General features: G+C 40.2%; 2 protein-coding genes across 6 annotated transcripts; one reads left to right on the top strand and one right to left on the bottom strand.

Moving 5' to 3' along the window:
* The first annotated feature begins 507 nt into the window (after positions 1 to 507).
* Positions 508 to 10,420, top strand: mbpa (myelin basic protein a). 4 transcript variants are annotated; one of them, XM_050034519.1, is made up of 6 exons: positions 508 to 744; positions 3,199 to 3,294; positions 3,737 to 3,763; positions 8,326 to 8,409; positions 8,520 to 8,540; positions 9,190 to 10,420. In XM_050034519.1, exons 1-5 carry the CDS (start codon positions 625 to 627, stop codon positions 8,520 to 8,522), a joined length of 330 nt encoding a protein of 109 aa, XP_049890476.1. In that variant the 5' UTR covers positions 508 to 624; the 3' UTR covers positions 8,523 to 8,540; positions 9,190 to 10,420. The 4 variants fall into 4 exon arrangements, with proteins under 4 accessions (XP_049890476.1, XP_049890473.1, XP_049890474.1 ...); XM_050034516.1 differs by lacking the exon at positions 8,520 to 8,540 and adding an exon at positions 6,198 to 6,218; XM_050034517.1 differs by lacking the exon at positions 8,520 to 8,540.
* A 5,247-nt stretch (positions 10,421 to 15,667) lies between these two features.
* On the bottom strand, positions 15,668 to 22,161 carry zbtb22a (zinc finger and BTB domain containing 22a). 2 transcript variants are annotated; one of them, XM_050034324.1, is made up of 4 exons: positions 21,814 to 22,161; positions 19,567 to 19,785; positions 18,668 to 19,439; positions 15,668 to 17,202 (listed from the first exon to the last, which is right to left on the bottom strand). In XM_050034324.1, the coding sequence occupies exons 2-4, from the start codon at positions 19,771 to 19,773 to the stop codon at positions 16,082 to 16,084; spliced, it is 2,100 nt and encodes a 699-aa protein (XP_049890281.1). In that variant the 5' UTR covers positions 19,774 to 19,785; positions 21,814 to 22,161; the 3' UTR covers positions 15,668 to 16,081. The 2 variants fall into 2 exon arrangements, with proteins under 2 accessions (XP_049890281.1, XP_049890282.1); XM_050034325.1 differs by having other exon boundaries at positions 15,668 to 17,199; positions 21,814 to 22,158.
* Positions 22,162 to 22,348: the final 187 nt, after the last annotated feature.

Below are 22,348 nucleotides of genomic sequence, written 5' to 3'. Positions count from 1 at the left end.
GGGAACATCCAAACGTGCAAAGTCACCACAACTTTATTTTATTACTGTGCAGACACAGATACTTGGCTCTTGTTCACAGGTTTTCACACGACAAGCTTTTCCTTGTCTTCTGGGCCCCTCCATATGTTAATCTGGGTGACTGTACATCCAATTTAAACACCATCCATTGAGAGGATATATGAGGCCGATTTTAACAATGGCTTCACAGTGCAGCGGGCTGCTTTGCATCAGGGTGTGAGTGCAGACTCAGAGATCACCCTTGTTGTCCCTGCGGCCGGGGTGAAGCAGATGGGGAGAGGAACAATGGCTCGGGCCCATGCGGAGGGCGGCAGTGACTGACACAGCCACTGAAGCTCCAAAGAATGCCTGGATCCGAGCCAGAGCCATGGACCTCACTGCCACTGCATGCCCTCCCCATCCCCACCCCACCTGACCCTCCTCATGTCCCATGGTGCCCTGGGACTGAGGGGATGACACCTTCAAAGACGGCCCCTGCACGTCAGAAACCACCCTGAAGGAGCAGCAAAGCTGGGTGTTGGCACTGTGGGCTGTGGACTGGCTTGGAAGAGGACTACTGAGTAGATAGACAGAGGTCAACCCCACCCAACCTCAGCAACTACTAGCATGGCTACGGCGAGCACCTCAGGGCAGAGCACCTTCGGACTCGGAAGGAAAAAGAAGACCCCTGGTCTCATGGATCAGATTACCAAGTTCTTTGGGGGAGACAAAAAGAAAAGGAGCAAGGTGAGCATCCATGTATCTGCAAGTAAAGAGACAGTTCAGAGGGTTTTTTTTGTTCCCAGTTGAACTTCATGGCTCCCAGTGCCTCTTAAAACTTTAACTTAATGTAAAAAAAACTCGTTATTACATCTTTGTTGAGCTTAGAAACATCTGTTAGTCAATGGGGCTAAAACCAAGACTATGAAATTTCAGCTCCTCCTTATATTACTTATTTTTAAGGATTATTTTGCCGCTGTCCTGTGAGGTGGAAAAACAGCTTCATTTCGAGCTTTGCGACAGTGATTTTTTTTTTAAATTATCCACTGGGTTTGTAAAAGTTTTAGTAAAGTTTAAGATGGAGGAGAATTTACTCAGTGCATTTACACCCAAAAAAATGGAGATGCATGGTTTTCAGTGGATGGCATATCTCTAATCTCCAATTTGTCTCTAGAGTTTTGAGGAGACTTTTTTTTTTTTTTTTTAAGAAAAATATAAATCTAAATTGAACTGGACTTTATAAACTCTCAGTTACAGTAACTCCCTGCAGGAGCAGTTACAAGAAATATACATTTCTGAGTTTGGTTTAAACTTTTTTCTGGCTTTGAGATTTATTTCTTTTTGACAAATTAGCTTTTCCTCAAGTTTTATCTTCATCTTTCAAAAGCTTGATTTAAAAAAAATATACTTAAAATCATTAAAATGTAGTTTGTTTTTTTTAATTTTATATACTTTATTAATCCCCCTGAGGGGAAATTCATTTTTTTCACTCTTTTTGTCATTAACACACAGTTCCGAAACACACACACATGCACAAACAGGACCTATACATGCACTAAGTGGAGAGATGTGCCTTGGTCAGGCACCCCAAGCAGTTGGGGGGGGTCAGTGCCTTGCTCAAGGGCGCCTCGGAAGTGCCGAGGAGGTGAACTGGCACCTCTCCAGCCACCAGTCCATGCTCCGTATTTGGTCCGGGCTGAGCTACTGCCGCCCAATTATTATTTGGACTGTTGATTGGAACCAAATCGTTTTAGTAGCTGCAGTTGTTTAGATTATGAATTTTAAGGTGACCCTTCAGTGATAGAGATAGAGTGATAGAGATGTTTTACATGAACATATTATATTTATAATTGTTGTAAAATTACCATAATATACCATTATTTTATTGCTATTAACCAGAAAAATGTTTCTTAAAGCTTTACCTTGTTAATTTTCTTAACTGCAGTTATTTACAACAGTTGTTGAATATTTGGTTACTAAGAACTACTAATGTTTTCAATATCCCTATTTTTAATTAATCTGGGAAGTTTTAAAACAACAGTTTTTAACAGTAAAAAAGCTGCAGAGTGCATAATAGAGCCATCAAAAAAAATTTCCAGGCTAAGTGTCTTCAAATCCTAAAAATACACCCCTGTTCTTCAGTTCAGATCTTTCCAAAAACTATTTTATCTGAGTTTAACTTATTTCAGTCTCACTTCCTATCTGCTCTGGACTCTGCTGTCATTTTGACTCCTCCAAAGTGGCCATAAACTTACACGGCACATGAGGTTAAATAAATAATGTATCTACCCACATAACTTAAGAAAAATCTACAGTAGATGCACTGCCACCACTGTGCAGGTTAAATTTAGTTTGTAATGTCAGCTTTGTCCTGAGCTGCAGAAAGACAAAACCTCCTTCAGGTTTAAGACTGAACAGTGTGATGGGAGGAGACCTCAGGAGTCGGAGCTGCTCTCATACGACCCGTTTATCTGAAATTCAAAGGTTGCAGATTTGGTGGGTTTTTATGCATTACTATTGTTTGTGCTCAGATATTGTCCCTCATGTGTTACAGGCTTTTTATATGTGTTAGTGCCCAAAGAAAACTAGAATCTGTAGGCTGATTGGCAAAGGTTTCTTCTAAGGTTTAAGTTGCTGTATTTACATAGAAACAAGTGACAGAAAATACACATTAATTAGGATAAAGAGACTTTTTTTTTTTGGAGGTTTTTTTTTGTCAGACTGCTCAGGGACGCTCAGATATGTTCTGGAGGTTGTGTTATCAACAGTGTGTCAGCCAGCTGCACCTGGTGGTATCACACTGTAGTCGACTACTCCATCCTTCACTCTCTTATTGTATATCATTCATGCTATTTCCTTTCAGCATTTTAATTGTCTGTAATTGATATCCATTTGCACATTTCCCAAATGTAGAACATGATTATAGTCCTTTCCTGTACATTGTGGGACTTGACGCCCAGCAGGGCTTTGAAACTACTATAATAACTGTAATTATAACATTAGGAGGGATGGTGCAGCTGGACTGTCTCCTCGAGCTCATGCCAAACTACTCTATCATGCACTTACTGCATTAAAAGACTTAAAGATCTAAGAACCTGATGCCATTTGATTTGATTTGATTTGACAGTGACATCACTCAATCTTGTGGTAACATCACTATGTAAACACATGCAGTTACATGACCTCTGTTGCTCCTCACAGGGGTCGTTCCGAGGTCACCTGGCCTCCTCACCCCAGCAATCCTCCGCTCGCCGCCGGACCAATGAAAATGCTGTGGTGCATTTCTTCAGGAGCTTTGTAAGTTTCATACATCATATCATAGATCATATATGCTTGCTTTACATAACAATAACCATGTTCATCAAGTCATGTTTGCTAACATCCTGAGTTTATAAGCTCAACAGAGTCTTATGTGTTATTCTAAGGCTGCTGTGAGTTGCATAAGCCAGAGCACAAAACAAACCAATTTCCTCCAATTTCTACTGTGTGAGTGTTTAAATGTCTTCTTTTGATTTACTTTGGCTCCAACTCCTGGCATCAATAGTGTGGCAGCGTTTCAAACTGTTTCTCAGCTTCCTCTGATTACAAAGCTGTGTGACTCCTTCATTTACATACTGATTTAAAGACAGGAATTGGGGGAAATTTTTATCAGCAGCTCAATCATTTGTTTAGTCGAAAACAGTGTTTGTTGTCCTGTTTGCAATCAGTCATTCTTTTGTTGTTGCTTGGTGTCTCTCAGGTTTCCTCTCCTCGTCCTAAATCCAGGGTGAGTCTCATTTATTTCATCTGTTTTGTTGATTATTCCAGAGGTGTAGCTGCAGAGTGAAGATGCAGCGATGCATTAATCATTGACTTCTGATCACTTTTTAGATTTCCCTGTTCTCCATCATATTCCTCAGTGTCAAATGCAACAGCTGCATCTTTTTTCTTTTCAAAGGCATTTTGTTTTAAGCTATTTATTTAATATCCACTTAGTATTTATTTGATACCTTTGAAAAATTACAGTGTGTGGGATTTTATAACTTCCCTCAATGGATCTGACCTGAAGACACTTTAGACAACTGATAAACTGCACTAGTACTCACCAGCATTGTCACATTGTTTTACAAGAAAAACTTAATGCAATAAAAATCATTTAAATTCCATATTAACCTATATTTACTAAGCTAAAACAGTATGTGAGATTTTTTAGTATGTCCAAAATCTTAGTATGAAACCAATAGTATGTGAATTACATACAATTTCCAGTGAAATATTACATTATCTAAACACTGAACACTATGCCGGCGTAAATATCCCACAATGCAGTGCACTAGAGGAACATTTATAATAGACAGCTCTGTAATGTCAATTTAAGTGATAGTGTGTAAAGATTGCACTTTGTCAGGCGTAATATCTTTGAAATATTTTTGAATGGCCATAGAACCTAAGTCAGGATGGGTTACCATGGTTACGCATCTCCAACCTGCAAGGCAGCTCTCAAGAAGTGACGTGGTAATTATGGTTCAGTGCATAGTGTTGTTCATTTACACAAACAATAGCACACATGTAGAGTATGTGGTGCATTGTATGTAGTTTCAGATGGTCTACAGCCACACTAGCAGTGCACTGAGCATGTAAAATGCTACTGTTAGCATGCTAACATGTTCACAATGACAATGCTGTCATGCTAGTGTTTTGCAGGTTTAATGCATCTTAGTTTTCATTTTAAATAAATGTTAGCATGTTAACATTTGTTGGTAAGCGCTAAACATTAGTTTAGCTATTTAGCACACGATTGACTGAAATGTCATTAGTTTAGCTGGTGTTTAGTTTAGTTTAGTTTAATTTAGTTTTATGCACAATTAAAACACAAAAAGGCAAGAAAAATGAATAACGAAATACAGTTCAGGGAGAGGCAATAAACTCAGAGGGCTTATTTGAAGCCTCCACCTAATAAAAGTTTGACAAAGTTATTAAGAATTACAGAAAGATAAAGAATAATACATAAAATTATACAAGTGATAACAAACTACTAATAGCAAAATATGTTTGATTGCAACAACAAAAAACAGCAATAACAGTATCCATTTAAGAGCAGAAAATGTGAGTATGTGACATGTAAGTCGATGTTAGTGTAATTAGGCGTGCGTACATTGGTTTATTTCTTTGTAAAAAAAACAAAAAACTTTTGGACAAATTAAAATTTATACTGATGATGGCGCTAGGGGAAAGCTAGTTTTAAGATTAATAGGATGTAGGTTCCTGTAGGGGACATAAATGCACAACTGTAATATTAGTCCTTCTTGTAAATGTGGTGACTTTTCACTTAATTGAACACTTCTTCCTGTTGGTGAAACTCAAATAAAAGTCAGGAAATCAACAAAGTCAGTAGGGTTCATCCTCTGGTGACCATGAATATCTACACCAAATTTCATTGCAATCCATTCTAAAGTTGTGAAGATAATTCACACAGCTAGTATGGCTAAAAATTCTACACATAGTGGCTGCAAGATGTAGACGGAGGATTTTTAAATTGACCTACGTGATCTCATCCCTACCTATCATGTTTTGACGTTTGGGCAGAAGCCCCCGGCATCATTATAATGACACCAAGGGCAGCCTTTTGTATTGTATGCAAGAGGTTGGCGGAAAGTCACGTGGGTCGACTCACGTGACTACTAAGAGGTTAGGTTAGGTTTAGGCAACAAAACTACTTGGTCAGGGTTTGGAAAAGATTGTGATTGATGTTAGTCCTGTGGGTCGACTCACATAACTTCCGACTGCTGTGACAAAATAACTCATTGTTGACTTTTATTTTCACATGGACATGAACACCAGTCTGCTGGGTCAAAGCCCTGTGCTTGTTGCATCATCTGACCAGGCTAGAATAAAGGATAACTTTTGTGTATTGTAATGATTTTAATGTTATTGTCATGCATTCTATGCAATTGACCAAAGGCTGATATTAAACTTTATGATGTAAATGCATGTGTTACATGAGTGGGTCCCAACTTGTGCTACAGAGCAAATCAGCTGCATGAAGTATTTACCTGTCACCAGTAGAAGTTTCCCACCACATCACTGTAAATCTTGCCATCTAATAGCCTATCTGTAAATGGAGGATTCTCCAATGTGTTGAGGTGGATGCAGGTTCCACTGTACTCTCACTATATCTCATTATCTCATCATGTTACCATCTGTTTCTTTTTCATGGCCAGTGGAGAGACGTCTTGGGCTTGGTACGTCACACAGTCTTCCCTTCTCAAATCAACCAAAAGCCAAACTGCTGGCTGCACCTGTCTGCGTGTGTGTGTGTGCGCAATGATCCCATTTAAATCTGTCTGTAGAGAGCTCCTTCGCAATGCGTCTTTTGTCTGCAGCACACCTGTTACCTAACCTCCACGCTGGTCCTTTCTCTTTCTCGCTGTGTGTGTTTCACTGCTTTCCTCCTCGAAGAGAAATATCTTTTATATCTGTACATGTCGAATCAAGACATATTCAAAAGCAAAGCTGATTGACAAGCATCTACATACAGTAGCTGAAAGGCAAAGCTCACTCCTAAAGGGTGCCACAGAAAATCATTTTAATTCACTGGCTGATCAGTTGAAAAGATTGATTTATTCAAAGCATTGGCTCATTGGTAAATTTATCACATTTCAATAAGTTCTTCTTTGCTTCAATCCAGAGCGACTCGCTGCTTCTGGATGACTTTGAAACTGCTCAACTATTTATGAACCACAACCGGTAAACATTTTCTCTTAGGACCTCTTGGCCTGAATCACCCTCCTCCTCGTCCTCTTCCTCCTCCTCTTCCACACCTCTAGTTCTCTGTAACACCTCCATCCCCTTAGTGCCAGAGATGACTCTCCAATCCATCTGTTTTGGCTTCCCACCATCTTTGTGTCTCTTCATCTGTCAGATGTCCCTGGACAGCCGTAATATCTTTCTGTCATTTGATGGTGATGATTCACTCATGTCTTCTGTGTCTGTCCGTTCAACATTGACCTTACCATGTCATTGTCATCCATTTTCTTTCCCCTGAAGGTTGCTATTATCTGGTCTTGTCACATGATGACGTTTTTCCCCGCATCTCTGACATGTTATTCTCTCACAATAACAGATCGGAGAACAGGGACAACTATTTCTTCCACGTCACACTGCTGCTGTTGCAGAGAAAACACATATCTGCAGTTTTGTTGTTTCCCCTCAGCTTACCAGCAAAAATACTGAAACTATTTTATGTCCTTTAAAGGTCCATTGTGTAGGATTTAGGGGGATATAATAGGCATGCTTTCTTTAGTGTATGATCACCTGGGAATAAGAATCGTTGTTTCTATTTATTCCTATTTATTCCTATTCCTGTTCCACCTCCAGACTGACATCTCTGTGCACACAGCTGATAGGTGTGTGGTTTGTTTATGTGACGTAATAGAGATCCATATCTAACTAATCCCATGTGGACAGAGAGCATCCAATGTAACGCGATGTGGCGTGATACGCAGACGCTCGCTTGCTGTAAGGACACAGTGTTAGAATAAGCCGTTTATATCTACACGGGGAGCAGGTCCTCATCCTCGGCGTTCACCCTGGCTCCAGACAGGGCCACTTGTGTTTTCGCTAATTAGCAGCCCATCGGCAACAAGCAGTGTTATTCAGTATTTTTACTGGGTTAAATCACCTGATCTGTTTGTTTCGAGAGAGGAAGAGACATCTGTGGATTATCTGGCCGCACGGTAAAAACCTCTTGAACAATGAACACTAAAGGGATTCTACCAGGAGACATTTTAGGTAGTTGCAATCTGCAGTCCTAACCACTAGAAGTTAAATCCCCCTAAATCCTACACACTGATTCGATTAACTTGTTTATAATTTTTAAAGTTATATAGGTACAAAAACCTGTCATTAGTCCACCTTAATTGTCTGCAAGGGAAATTTAGCCCGTAGCAAAGTGCATAAAAACTCACTGAAAACACAGATCCAAATACCAAATGGTCGATCCCAATGAAAGTAAAGACAATAAATGGTAAACACAGATATACATGTGCACAAGTGCAAAACTTTGAGCATTGATAAGAAACTATGCCATCTGTTCTTCATTTATGAAGGACTTGATATTTGTGGATATGTGTTTTTTGTCCAACAGCAATGATTGTGCCCTCTATAATATCTGCAAACAGTTGTTTTTGTTAAAGTGGTGGGACATTGCTAATGCTCTGAGGTGAAACGTGTCTCATCTCGTAAAAAGAGAAAGGCCATCAATGCAAAATCAATTAAAGGTCTGGTTAAAGGTTACACAGTGACAGAGCAGCAGGTCTCCAACTGTGCTTATAGAGCGTCTTTTTTTAGGCCTCGTCGCCGCGTGCTGAGAGCACAAAGTCACCGGTCAGAAGACGCAGAGACCAAAGCACACTCTCCAGGATCTTCAACCTGGTGAGCTTTACCACATGTTAGCCTCCTTGTCTGACTCAACATTTCCTCTCTCTATCTGTAAACTAGGCTTCATAAACACTGTTTCCTGTCTGTTTGCCCAAATGCAACAGTGATGCTCTCACCCCAGATCAGTGAGTAAGAAATCAATACAGTATGATTCATTTCAGTTTCACTCATCTTCATCCATCAACACACGTTCACAGCAGCCTCTCATCGTAATAATCTAACAGGCTTCAAGGGAAACGTAGGTATTTTTTTAAACCTGGACTCTTTTTACATATGTTTTGTGTCTAAGTGACAAATGGAGACATCATTTTTGAAACTGGTTCAGTATTGAGAGTGTCGCACCTGCACAAAAAGCTGCAATGATTTTCCATAATGTTGTCAGACACTTCTGGGAGCAATCTGTCAGTGGCAAGAATGAGCACTTTTAGCCCTTTCTGTTGTCTCCATTAGTCACTTAGACACAAAACTTGGGAAAATAGGGTCCAGGTTAAGAATACCAATGTTTTCCTTTAAGGGCAACATTTTCATTTTTAGAGTGTCACAACATGTGAACTAAAGTATTAAAATTCATGCATATAATCTTTGATTATTTTTCTGCAAATGCCCTCTAGTGTGGATAATCTTATTGAATCCCAATTAATGTGAAGTATTCGACAATCACTTTCAGCACTGAAACTACATCACTCCAGATCGCTCTTATAGATGCCGTCTCTAGGGATAGAAATGTTTTTTTCTCAACCTCCTCATCATCCTCCTTCTTCTCCTTCTCTTCAGGGAGATACCAAGTCCCGTCCACCCCCTAAACGCTGGAGCACCATCTTCTAAGCTCTCCGCCGAGGACCAAACCACAGATCCAACACCAATGGGACAAGACAAAAGTGGGGAACAAGATCTGCAAGCGGCGGAGTCACAACCTCAAGAAATGTTAATCCACTAACACAAGGCTTCCTGTATGTTTTTGTCAGAGTATGAAATCCACTCTCCAGGGATGTAGGTGGTCACTGGGCCTTTTTTTGTTTTAATCCTAGATATCTTGTCTAGCTGTTTATAAGAGGTTTGGTCGTGCTTTTAGTAAAATATCTTACTGTAAAAATCACCCATTTGAGTATCTTGGTCTGATGGTGCTAGTGTCTGCTGTCTGCAGGTTTGTTCATGGCAGATGTTTTTGTATTTGTCTCCCGTCATCTGCATTTTGTACATGAGTGATGCTTTGTGTATCTTGCTGAAAAAAAAAAGACTTACACACCAAACATACGCTTGTTTTTGTTTCACATGTGAAATCCAGATGGAGAGTGGTCCTGTTTGTGGCTGAGTGAAATGTATGTTGCAAAGCATTTGAAAACACACCTGGAAACCTCCAGTATATATGAGTAGTACAGACTCTAATATATTTTTGATGTAACAGTTTTTCTTTCATTATAGTTCAGTATAATTAATAAACATGTACAGTATGATGTTTTTCCAAAAATAGAATAAAATGCCCTTTTCAGATGCACTGTTACATAACTAAAGAATGTCCTAAAAACAACTGGTCTGCTCTCTTTTCTATAGTAGCTTTGTATGGATCTCATTTATTGCGAGTTATCTGTTTGCATCTTAAATTAAGTTTGAACTTTAAATGTTATTTGTGTTTATCTTAGATGATGACAGACAACAGTTTCTTTTATCTGATGGTGAGATAGTAAGTAGTTCAAAGGTTTAAGGCGGAAGCACCGAGTTGGTGAGGAGCACTGAAGGACAGCATGTTGATTTCAATGTTCTGACGCATAATTTGTTGATTTCATTTTGTTCATAATAAATGACACTGCCACTCTCATGTGTACATGCTCTGTTTCACTTTAATGAATAGTTAAAAGAACTGTAAAGGTGTTTTTGTTTTGTTGCCAACATGTGGTGGTGCTACAGTGTTTTGTTTCCTCTTAATGTAAAACTTACTTTTAAATGTGCAGCTTAACTGGAAATAAACATGTTACGTCCTCTCTCAGTTATTAAATGTTTTAAAATCTGACAATTGTGTTGTGATTATTAAATGTGTTTTTGTCACTTTTTAGGGATTTTTGAAGAGAATTTAAATGAAGCGTGAAACACGTTTTCAAACCTACGTTTTTAGTCATAGAAATAGTTCAAGATTTTGCTCATTATAAGGGTCCTTACACACGCTGTCAGTCACAGTCAATGTTTGGCCATTAGTGAACATCTGTTGCCCTAGTAACTGTGTGCAGTATGTCCCACATCGCTGGCACTAGTCGGCCTAAGGTTCACGCTACACAATATCAGCCCGACACAGCGGTGTACGGTGTCGGCTCTGATCGTGGACGATCAGACGAGCCGACAGGAGGATATAAAGTAATAAAATGAAAAAATAGTGGTCTTTACTCACCACAACTGCAGAGGCTACCAGCTTCATTTGAAACAGACTACATTATAAATGGGCTGTTATTTATTATATATATTATATATTATATCTATACTTTTTATCCGCTCCCATTTGCCTTGATAGGGTTAATGAATCGCGCCATCATTTCAAACTCAACGCTTCCTGTATCTGTATAAAATTAAAAGCCCCTTATAACTTCGGTTGAGAGAATCCCTTCATTTTCTAAAAAGGCTTTTATTGTGAAAGTTTTGCAGGATGTAGCTCAAATGTAGCTCCTGCCATCTGGTGGCACTTTTTTACATTACTACAACAACATTTCGGCTGGCACATGAACAGACACAGTGACTGAAATAATAGTGATAACAATAAAAAATAGGATAAGAATAACCTGATGACATCACACACGTTGTGAAAGACGACCGGGGATGATTGGTGTGGACCATCGTTTAGTCACGGCACGATTTTATGACTCCACAATCCAGGCATTATTCACTTTCTGCCAAGAAGTGAGGAGATAATACCACTCTCTCACTCATTCTAAATAGTATGTATTTGGAGCCAGTGGACAGTTAGCTTTGCTTAACATAAAGATTAGAAAGACAGCATCTCTAAAACTCACTAATTATCCCATTACATCTTGTTTCTTTAAGCCGTAAAAAACACAAACGTGTAACAAAGTGTAAAAATGAACGTGTTGATTTACAGGGAGAATGTGCCAAAGTAGAGCTGGGCTGGTTGTTTCCCTGCTTCCAGCTCCATTATACAACACAGACTTGAGAGGTACCAACCTTCTCTTGGCAAGAAAGTTAACAAGCTTATTTCCCAAAATCTCAAACTATTCCTTTAATATTACAAAACAAAATTTAAAAAGTGCCACTCCTCCTTTTTTTTTTTATCTTAATGTGCAGGTATCACAACTATAAATTTTACCTTAGAGGCTAGCTTAGATGTTACCCTAATGTTTGTAAAAAAAAAAAAGGGAAAAACGCCAGCACTCTCAAATGTCCTTTTAGTAAGTTTAATCAACCAGCTTGGATGGCGGTACCAGTACACAACAGACGTTTCGACAGAAAGTCGAAGACGTTTTTCCCTTTTTCACTGTTTTTGGCCGTGCACCTTACGAGTGTATTTATTTTGAGAGTGCTTGCTTGTTCCTACGTGTTTTTTTATCCTGATGTTTGTAACCATGACGATGGCGGAGACTGCAACATAATGTCCCAAATGCCCACCATGATCATTTGTGTGTCCATTATTCACCCCGAGTAACATTGAATTTGTGTTCTTGCATGCCCCCACGGTGAACGAAGACTAAAAAAATTGAAAAAACTCTTGATTAATTGAAGTCATAGGGGGACACATTCAACAACAGCAAAACTATATCAAAACATCTGTTTACAAACTCCCACACAACTTCTGCAGATTATTTCAAGCCTCATTTATCCAGTCATATGCTCAGTACTTCCCAAACAGACGACCCTTTCTGATGAAGAACCCAAAGGAAAGTGAAAATTAATTTATCCCCACTTCAAAGCCAGACTCCATTGACAAAGACAGTAATTTTACCTAATTGAACACAAGAGCTGCTGCCTCAATCAGTTTGTTTGTTTATGTTATTGACTGACTTTGGTGTTTTTAAAGGTTAATTTGATTCACCACAGTCAACAAACAGCACAAAATAACTGATCAAGGCAGTTTTACATCAGCAGCTCCTGTGTTCAATTAGGTAAAACTACTGCTTTCGTCATAGAGTCTGGCTCTGATAAGTGCATAGGTAAACTTTACTCAAATAGACTGTTTGGAAAGTACCAAACACACGACTGGACAAATGAGAGTTGGATTATACCGCACGAGTTGTGAGAGTTTTTAAACTGATGTTTTGATATAGCTTCAAGAATTTTCTCAGTTTTCAGATTCTTTATTTACTGAAAGCATGCAAGAAAATCAACGTTTTCTTAATGAATGTTTTCTTCACAAATTCAACGTAACATGGGTGAGGAACTGATATATAAATGGCAATTGAGGGGTGATGTATTCCTTCAACCAGCTTCAAGCTTTGCTGAGCAGCAAAATAACTGAGGAGTGAAATAACAAAGTGTGTACTGTATTAGCCCCTAATTCAACCCATGATTCATAACTGAAGACTCCCACATGCCCTTGAAACACCCTCTGGGGGCCAATCATCTATCTCAGACAGTAATCCCAATATCAAAGTGTTCTATACGGACTACAGAAAGCAAGATCTCAACAACACGGAGCAGTACATTTTGTCCTGCAGTTAATTGAACACTAAGGATAATACTCAGAGGTGGAAAAAACAGTGTTTCACATCATTAGAAATAATGCTGAGATAGAACTTTCAAGGACAGCTGCCCCTAAGACCGCAATTAGCAAAGAGCTCCATCTCTCCTGTATTCAATGTTCCTGAGATAATTAGCTCAGTGGCACAAAATCCGCATCACACACAGGCAATTTTCCTGCATTTTAGCATTCACATATATGGCTAAATATACCCTGAGCCATTCAATATGGCTTGACTTTACACTGATTCTGGTCACACGTCTGCTATGAGAAAACATTTCCACAAATGTATTAAAAATCTAAAAACTAATTTTCTGATAAAAGATACAAGATCAAATGATCAACCCTAAATACATAATTTCAGTGTGATTTAAGCACCCGTTCGACTCAGATTACCATACTATGTTAGAAAAAATATAAACACTCCTTTGTGTTATTCCCAGAACTGTCTCCTACTTTAACTGGCGACATACAGTGTCACAGAGCACGTAAGACCTTAGTTGCGCTTTGTACAACAGCTCTTTCATCATCACAACCCCATTTTTGCAATTGAAATGGAAATTTCTATAGGCTGCCCCCCTGAATGCATCTGAATACACTCAATGACAGTGCCTTTCATTAGCTCGACGTCTTTCATGGGTCTCTAGGTCTTTTTTTTTAACAATTCATGGAGAATGTTCTCTTCAAACACAGTGAGGACCTTTTGCACAATGTGATCAGAGGAAAGGGATGCTGCAATGTTGATCAAGAGAGACCTCTGGTGCTCCACCGTTGCGCTACAAAGGAACAGTTCTAAAATGAGCCACAGTGTTTTAGAATGAGTTTTGGTGTTTAAGAATACACCTCAGTGTCCTTGAATAATCCAAAATATTGTACAATGAGCATCAATGTTCTTTAATGACCCACTGAAATGACCCACAATGTCCTACAATTACCCAAATTTAAAACGAGTGTCCGCATTCTAGAACAGTGATTTCTAACCAAGAGCATTTGTAATGCAGGGAGTTCTGCAGTTAGCAGGGGGTACATTGAAAGGTAAGCTAATTTTAAAAATATAAATTATGATTTGATCAAAAGAATAGGCTATATCAACATACACTGATCGGCCAAACTGACAGATGACATGAATAATACTGACCATCTCGTTACAATGTAATGTTCTGCTGGGAAACTTTTGGTCCTGGCATTCATGTGGATACCACTTGAAGCACTTCACTCTTCAAAACATCGTTGCAGACCAAGTCCCCTGCTAATGGCAGTAACACTCCTCAGTGGCAGTGCCCCCCAATCTGATCGAGCATCCGCGGGATGTGCCAGTACCCCATGTCACAACGGACAGGTCTCAAAGGATCCTCTGCCAGCACCCCGGAACCAGACTCCACAGGACATGTGTCCATGCCTTGACATGTCAGAGCTATGTCTGATCCAAAGAGGCCCCAACATGGATCAGACATACCTCTGGGGTACTGGCACATCCCATGAATGCTCGATCAAGTTGGGATCTGGGGAACTCGGAGGCCATGTCGGTGTGTTGAGCTCTTTGTCATGTTCTTTGGGCCATTCCTGAACCATTTTTGGCCATGAGGGCGTGTGTACTAGGTCCACAATAGTGTTTGGGTGATCAGTGAATAAAGCCAGCTGTAACCTGAACACTACATATTGCAGTTATGTAAGAGTGGGTGAAAACTTTTAGCAAGTAGGCAAAGAATTTTTAACAGGTAGTTGGAAATAATGAATGGGAAATATAGCTGAATTGACTAATCAGTTCAAATGATTAGTTAAAGGTAATGAATAACTGGTTGAACTAGTTAAAAGTAACATTAATGGCTAAATGGTTGAAATAGGCTGGTTGGCTAAAAGTATAACAGAAAAGGCTAAAATTGGGAGCTAAGAGTAGTGACTAAAAAGTTTGAATATATGGCTTAAAGTAATGGAGAAACAGGTGAAATGGTTAGCTGAAAGTAATGGATAAATGCTTGATGTAACTAGCTTGAAGTATTGGATGAGCAGGCGAAATGACTGGTTATAAGTGATGGATAAACAATTGAAAAAGCAAACAGTAATGGCTAAACAGTTGCAATAGTTAGCTTAAAGCAATGGATCAATGATTGAAATAGTTGGCCAATCAGTTGAAATAGCTAAAAGTAATGGATATATGGTTGAAATAGTTCGCTTAAAGTAATGGGAAAACAACTGAAATAGCTAAAAGTAATTTATAGATAGCTGAAATAGTTAGCCAAAAACAAGGGATAAACTGCTGCAATAGATTTACTGTAAGTAATAGATAAATAGCTGAAATATGAAGTTTCACACCAAGTGTTAGTAGTAGTAGTAGTAGTAGTAGTAGTAGTAGCACAATTGCTGACCAAACCAATCTAAGTTTTGACCGTTCAATTGTATTGAAAGGTTAGACATTTGGAAAGAGAATAAATGGGGTATGTGAGTTTACCTGACAAGGCTGTGGCATTCCCTCTGACCAAAAAAAGGTTGGGAAACACTGTACTAGAATAAGTCTGTGTCCTTATATGACCCATTAAGTTCTAGAATAAATTACAACATTGTACAATCAACCAGAAAAAAAATCAAAAGTTTTTATTACCATGTGTAAATCAAGATTCCTTTACACAGTGTAAAAAGACATCGATATGGCACAAAAACAATTTTATACCCTGGTAGTTATTTTGTAATGTAGATCAAGGGCAAATAATTTATGTGCAAAAAGCAAATAAACTTTATTCGGGCTCAAGATGTACATTCACAACACAGTTGTACAGTTTACAGCATCACTAAACGAGAACTGAGTCTACGTGGTACTGCACAAATTAAAAAGGATCACTTGGAGCATAATTATTCCTGTTCCGTTTTTCCCATGACATGTAAAGAATGCACATAAAATGGATTTAACAAAAATGGCAGCTCTGAGAAGCCATCAATAGACTTTAAAGTTTGATGTTGTTTTTGTATTTATGTAATACAGTTTTACACTGACGTTTAATTTCCACTAAAGCTCTCACTTGCCTCCTCTTTAAAAACATGACTACCAGTGTTTAAATCTTGTGACTGAGTTCTTAGCTCATCCACAATCCCAGATACGCTGCCCAACAGGCCACGCATCCCATCCTCCATCTCCCCATGGAACTCCACCTCCTCAACTTTTACTTGTCCTCCTGTTGCAAGAAAAGCCTCCCCGTCTTCAAACCCATAGCTGTAGCTGTCATCCATATCTGCTGCAGCTGTGCTTGCGTTGTTGCTGTTGGCTGAGGAGCTGGAGGCAAGTCTCTCACATCGAGCCTGATGCCTGAGGAAGCTGTCTCTCCATATGACTTTCTTCCCACACAGGCCACACTCATAGGGCCGCAGCCCCCCGTGAGTCTTAAGGTGCTTGGTTAGGTGGTGCTTCATCTTGAAGGACTTTGTGCAAACAGGACAGCCGAAGGGCCGCAGATTGAGGTGCTGCATCTTCACATGTCGGTCACGCATACTCTTCAGAGTGTAAGCTTTGCCACAGTGGCAGAAGTGGACTTTTCCAGTGTAGGGGGCGCCAGCAAGAGACACTGAGGATGAAGAAGATGGGGTCGGGGGTGAAGAGGGTGGCTGAAATGCAGCAGAGGATGGAGACTGATGGCGAGTTGAGGTGGGAGTCAAAGAGCTACCCTGTCCCGCGCTGGTGGAGGGCCAGTTCACCTCTGAGCCTGCCATGGTGAAGTCTGGAGATGCAGGCACTAAAGGCCTCTGGGAAACCTGTCCTGTGCCATCTTCAATCTCATCATATGTCTCTCTGCTAAAAGTTCCTTCTGTTAAACATTCAAAGTCAACGTCCTCCTCCTCATCGTCTTCATCTTCGTCTTTACTGCAGCTGCCACCCTCTCCTTCCTGCGGCCTCTGCTCTTGTTGAGACCAGGGACCCGCCTGCCACTGGAGCCGAGCTGAAACTGGGCAGGAAGGACCCGAAACATCTACACCTGTTTGGCAAGCGTGACCACTGGGCAGGTCTGAGGAGGGATCTCTTCCCACCAAATTTCTCTGTGCTTTCTCCTTGATCTCCTCCACACTACCTTTCCCCGAGGCTTGTCCAGCAGCTACATTCTCATTTGAAACTGGGTGGAAGTCTGCTGGAGAAATGTCAAACAAAATCAAATCAATTCATGCACAGAACAAGAGGAAGTACTGTGTGATTCAGCAGAGAAGAACGCCCACAATGTAAGGCTGTGTATCTCATCTCAATGCTTTTTGATGGCACTGGCCTGAATGTGCCTGTGCTACTCACAAACTCACAAGAACTGCTGAAAAGAACATAATTAACATTTGAGAACTTTTGCTTCTTTTATCAAATGAAAAGAAAAAGGGTTTGATAGAAAACGTGTTTTTATTTCTCAGAAAGAATTTGAACCGAGTATCGTCTTGGCTTTAGTTCTTGAACTCATTCCTACCACACTTCAGAAGATGTCTTCTTTTTTGTCACAGATGGTTAATCTTCACATTCATCACAATAGTAAATTTAAGAGTAACTTTGCTAAATTTTCAAGTTGATTCCTACGGTTTGAGTACAGGGAATACATGTATATAAGTAACATTACAATCCCCTCTGCCTTCCCTGTATTAAAATATGCTTCCAGCTGCAAAAAATCTTTGGGGTTTGGCACAAGAAGGTCCCAAAGATTGCAGACTCTCCCAGTCAGTTTGCAATTATCTGCATAATAACTTATTCCGGTGCCCCATGAAAAGGAGTGGCCTGGGAGTGGTTGCAAAGACATGGCACACAAGGCATTCTAGCTGTTGTAGGTTTTTCCGACATGTACATAAACCCTAGATCTGTTCAGTATTTCCACCACGCTACTCATAATATACGCAGGGTTGTTACCATATAGTAAAAGCCGTGTCACTGCTCCGTCCAGCAGGCGCTGTATTTCCTCTTTACCGACAACACAGAGGGATGTCTGAACATCACTCATCTTCCACAGAATAGAGTTGCATGCCGACACTTAGAACAAACCGAACAGGCTGGACTGTTTACAGTCTCTGTTAGAGTAGATGGGATAAGTAAAAATAGCAAGTGTGTGCATAGAATCATTGAAGAACAAGTGTGCAAGAGTGTGGATTCTCTCTTGACCGATCAACAGACTGTAGTGTTTCTAGATCCACCTTTTAGTATCAGATCAGTGTACTAGGTACCTCAACAGAGGGATGACGTAAAAATGGGACTGAATGGAACAGTTCTATTTGTACAATTCACAACTTTTGACAATGGAAACACAAAAATAGCCATTCTAATGTGTAATTAATTGAATTGAACTGAACCAGACTGCTTGGTGCAAACAAGGCTTAAATAATTAGACATTTCTACACCAAAGACCTAGTTTTAAGAAATGACCCACTCTCCAGCAGTGAAGTTCCTCTTAAGAAAAGAATTAAATGTATGCCAGTAATTCAACTTTGTGTTTTAATTCAAATTTTCTACAAACACATACATGAGTGCTCATAGTCTTGTTCTACTAAAGATTTTTTTTTTTACTGTATTTTGTTAGACTGAGACGCATTACATGTGTTTAAAGTGGAATGAGTTTTTTTATATCTTACCGCAGTGTCCCATTTCTGTGAAGCCTCCCTTCTTCTCCACCGCCGCTTCTCCAACTCCCTCATCTGCTTCAATCTCTCTCTTCTCCTTCTTCCTCTTCTCTTGCGTCTCATCACCGTCCCCGCTCTCTCTATTCTTATCGAGCAGTCTATCAGTGCTTGGCGGTGCTCCTCGCTGTTGAAACCTGGCTTTCTGCTTTGATGCCTCACCACTAGGGAACCCCCCGTGGTACCGACTATTGTGGCCAGCTCCATCATGAGCAAAATGGCTAGTTTTGGCATTGCTTGATACCCATGCTTCCTCACAGTTGGTGTAATCACTCTCCGCGTAACCAGGGAGAGCGTCCAGTTGAGAGTCGGCTAAGTGCTGGGCTGATGAGGGCCGTGGGCGCCCCCATCTAGGAAACTGCTGCGGGCGTCTCCATGTAGCTAAAGGAGGCAGGGCATCAGGCTTTCTCTCCTTCCGTCTTCCTTCCCTTTCCAGATATAAGCAGTCTGTGCTGCTTGGGGACTGCTGGCGAGACGCAGTGCCAGGTGGAGCTACTGTGGCCTCTCCAGGGGTGGCCTCTGCTGAGGGCCGGGGCCTCTTCAGGATCTCTGTGCATTTGTCCACAATGTGCCACATCTGGAGGAAACTGGCCACTGTGACGTAGTTAACAATGTCATCATGCACAATGCTCAGCTGGCCCGTGTAGGCAGAACTCAGGACGCTCTCAAAGGCCACTGGGTCCATAACTGAGGGGAGGGAAACAGTTGTAACATTCTTCAGTAACACCTGTTGAGAAATAGCAACAAAGACACACTTAGTTTGGAACTTCAGGACAAAAATATGGGGTGTGCAAATACAACAGTAATTTATTATAAATGAATGAATCTGTACACACTGATGTACCCTGGCTTACCTGGTCATGAAAGTAAGGCGAGGACGCAGCAAGCACACAGCGGTGGGCTCTGAACACTTGCCCTTGCACCTGGATGGAGAGGTCACACAGTCTGCCCTCTTCCCGCTGGTGATTCAGATTATCCAAAACAGCAGCACGGGCACCGGGGAAACACACCTGGACAGTCAAACCAGCTGGAGCAGCAGAAGCACTGCAGGTTGGATCCATGGTCACACAAAACTGTGGAGACAATTAACACATTAGAAACCGCAAAAGTGGTCACTTACCTCTCATATTTTGTTTCTAATGACACTCTTCCTAATGGTATACAGTTTTAGTGCCTATTCTGGGTTTGAAGGTTTAATCTTTTTTACAGTAGATGTGCATAATGTATGTAGTATTCTAGGTTTTAGGATTACTGATCTATACAATGCATTTGTTCTTGAACTTCTTTTTCCTGCAGTTCAATTTTCTTGGGTGGCAAAAATATTTTTTTTCGGTCAGGCAGATACGTTTAAGGAACGTATGGGTTGGAGACAATCATTTTAACATCTTACTAAGGACAATACTACAACACAAAGGGCAGGTGACGAAGGTAAAGGTAATAAAGGCAGATGCAAGACAATACTACACAGAAGAGAAAACAATGAGTGATATTTAGATTAAGATGAACTGAGATACGGACTCATTCAATTAAATTTATTTTAATATTCTCAGAGAGGAGAAATATTCTAAAAGTATTAATAAAACAGAGTGCATGCATATAATATCTCATCTAGAGAATAATTACTGTCACACAGAGCTGAAACAATAAGTCAACTAATTGATTATTGGATCCACAGAAAAGTTTGTCTTAAAGAATGTTGATTGATTAATTGTACTATTCAAGCAAAAATAAAAAACAGAGATGCTCTGGTGTCATCGTCTTAAAAGTGAATACTTCCTGGGTTTTTTTCTTATACGATGGTATGTTGAATTTTTGGGGGGTTTATATTTAAACAAGACAAGCAAGCTGAAATTGACACAATGGGCCCATTGTCACTATTTGTCACTTTTTTTTTTTTACATAGACCAAGCAACAAATTAATTGATATACAGGGGTGTTGTAGTGGGGGAAAAGTGTGACTGATACCAAGGGCCCCTATGGGAGGGGGGTCCTTGAAAAGCCTGGAATGTAAAGTTTGGTTATGTTCGCAATTTTATTTTTTAATTAGTGACATAAATAAATGAAAATTGGCTGAATAAATTGGTTGAAAGACTGAACTTTGTATCAAAAATGGTAAAAGCTCTCTGAGGCACCTCTCACCCCTTAGAGGTGCACAATGGTTTAGTCTGTCCCTGCAATTGGATTTGTCTCTGAATGAAACTAGATCTGAGCGAGTGAGCACTAACGTACACTGTTGTGTCTATCCCCAGGAAAGGAATATCAGGGTTCCAACAAAGAAAAGATAGAAAGGAAAGGGAAAGAAAGTGAACTGTCAGTAAAAAAAAAAACAGTGCGTGAGGGAGACATGCATCAAGAGAGGAAGTGCAGGGGGCCCAAAGAGACTGCTTATGCATAGGGCCCCGAAGTTGGTGCTACAGCCCTGTCATAATATGACAGATTACTGATAATACAAAACACTTGTTAGTACTGCCTTACAATAACTATATATATATATATGTGGTTAGATTTCGAAAACGCTTGTTTTCCAAATTAACACCACCTACAAGTATTAAGTTCATATAAGATGAAATAAGATAAACAGAAGCAGCAAATCCTCAGAGCTAATAAACTGGAGCAGAGGCTGAAATACTGACCTAACAAGTGATCGACTACCTTGTGATATTAGCTTAATCTTCAACCACTTGCTAATCATTTTTCTGTCAGCCGACTATGGCTCTATATAATCGACATGTTTCATCCCTACCACAGATCATATTAAAGCAGGTAGACTGATAGTGGAGATATCAAATGATTACCAGCTGTGAGCATCCCAAACTGTATTGATTTGTGATAGGAAGTCCAGGAGCTTCCACCTGATGATCACTAGCGCTACCACATTTAGCTATCTAATGTTAGCTTCCCAGTGTATGCAGCCTTAAGTTAGCTAACATGGCTCATCGCATGAGCGGCTGTCGTTAAAAACAGTATTATTTACATGAAGTCTGGTGAAGATTCGCTCATGTAACGTTATGCTCCTTCCTGCGTTAGCATGTAGCTAACCATAAGTCACCAACTTACGTTAGCTAGCTAGCTAGCAGTTAGCGTTAGCTTAGTTACTTTACCTTTGATATGTCAGTATGGCGACCGTTTTGCTTTTATATGTGGCGTCGCTGGCTACTGGCAGCACATCGTCAGTATTCGTGACTCCCAGATACAAAGCACCATCGCTTGTTTGTGTAAAAAAAAAATGCTAACAGCAGCTTGCCTGTAGGCGTAGCTGATGCTAGCTGGTTGACAAAACAGCATCAGCGATCCTCACACACAACGTGAGTGGGTGTTTAGTGTTAAATTATTATGAAATGCCATCACACTGGCCACGTTAGCCTGCGGCTGTAGCTGCGAGAGTATTTCACTAGTTTTATAAAAGCTGAACCCACAGCTGTGTGCGCAGTTATTGGACGTTATTGATCCAGCTAGCGTTACATGACCATCCCCTCTGTTGACAGGCAGATGCCATCAATATGACCGCCCCGCCCCACCGTAGCTCAGTTAAAGGGCCATTTCACCGTAATATCAGCCACCACAAAAGCTTTACTCATTAATTGTGGTATAAACGCGAGGGGAGGCCCTTACAGTGGCGCCCAGACAAAGCGAGGC

The sequence above is a fragment of the Epinephelus moara genome, chromosome 22 (genome assembly GCF_006386435.1).
Source record: "Epinephelus moara isolate mb chromosome 22, YSFRI_EMoa_1.0, whole genome shotgun sequence".
Classification (NCBI taxonomy): Eukaryota; Metazoa; Chordata; class Actinopteri; order Perciformes; family Serranidae; genus Epinephelus; species Epinephelus moara.
Note: the sequence above shows the minus strand (reverse complement) of the source record. Positions and strands in the feature narration are given on the sequence as shown.

What these genes read in the sequence shown, in the direction of transcription:
- mbpa (XM_050034516.1), top strand. Translation starts at nt 625, where the DNA reads ATGGCTACGGCGAGCACCTCAGGGCAGAGCACCTTCGGACTCGGAAGG. An exon ending in TGCATTTCTTCAGGAGCTTT is followed by an intron (nt 3,295 to 3,736) that starts GTAAGTTTCATA and finishes GGTGTCTCTCAG; the next exon opens with GTTTCCTCTCCTCGTCCTAA. An exon ending in CTCCTCGTCCTAAATCCAGG is followed by an intron (nt 3,764 to 6,197) that starts GTGAGTCTCATT and finishes TTTCATGGCCAG; the next exon opens with TGGAGAGACGTCTTGGGCTT.
- zbtb22a (XM_050034324.1), bottom strand. Translation starts at nt 19,773, where the DNA reads ATGGATCCAACCTGCAGTGCTTCTGCTGCTCCAGCTGGTTTGACTGTC. An exon ending in CGCCTTACTTTCATGACCAG is followed by an intron (nt 19,440 to 19,566) that starts GTAAGCCAGGGT and finishes ATTTCTCAACAG; the next exon opens with GTGTTACTGAAGAATGTTAC. An exon ending in CACAGAAATGGGACACTGCG is followed by an intron (nt 17,203 to 18,667) that starts GTAAGATATAAA and finishes ACATTTCTCCAG; the next exon opens with CAGACTTCCACCCAGTTTCA.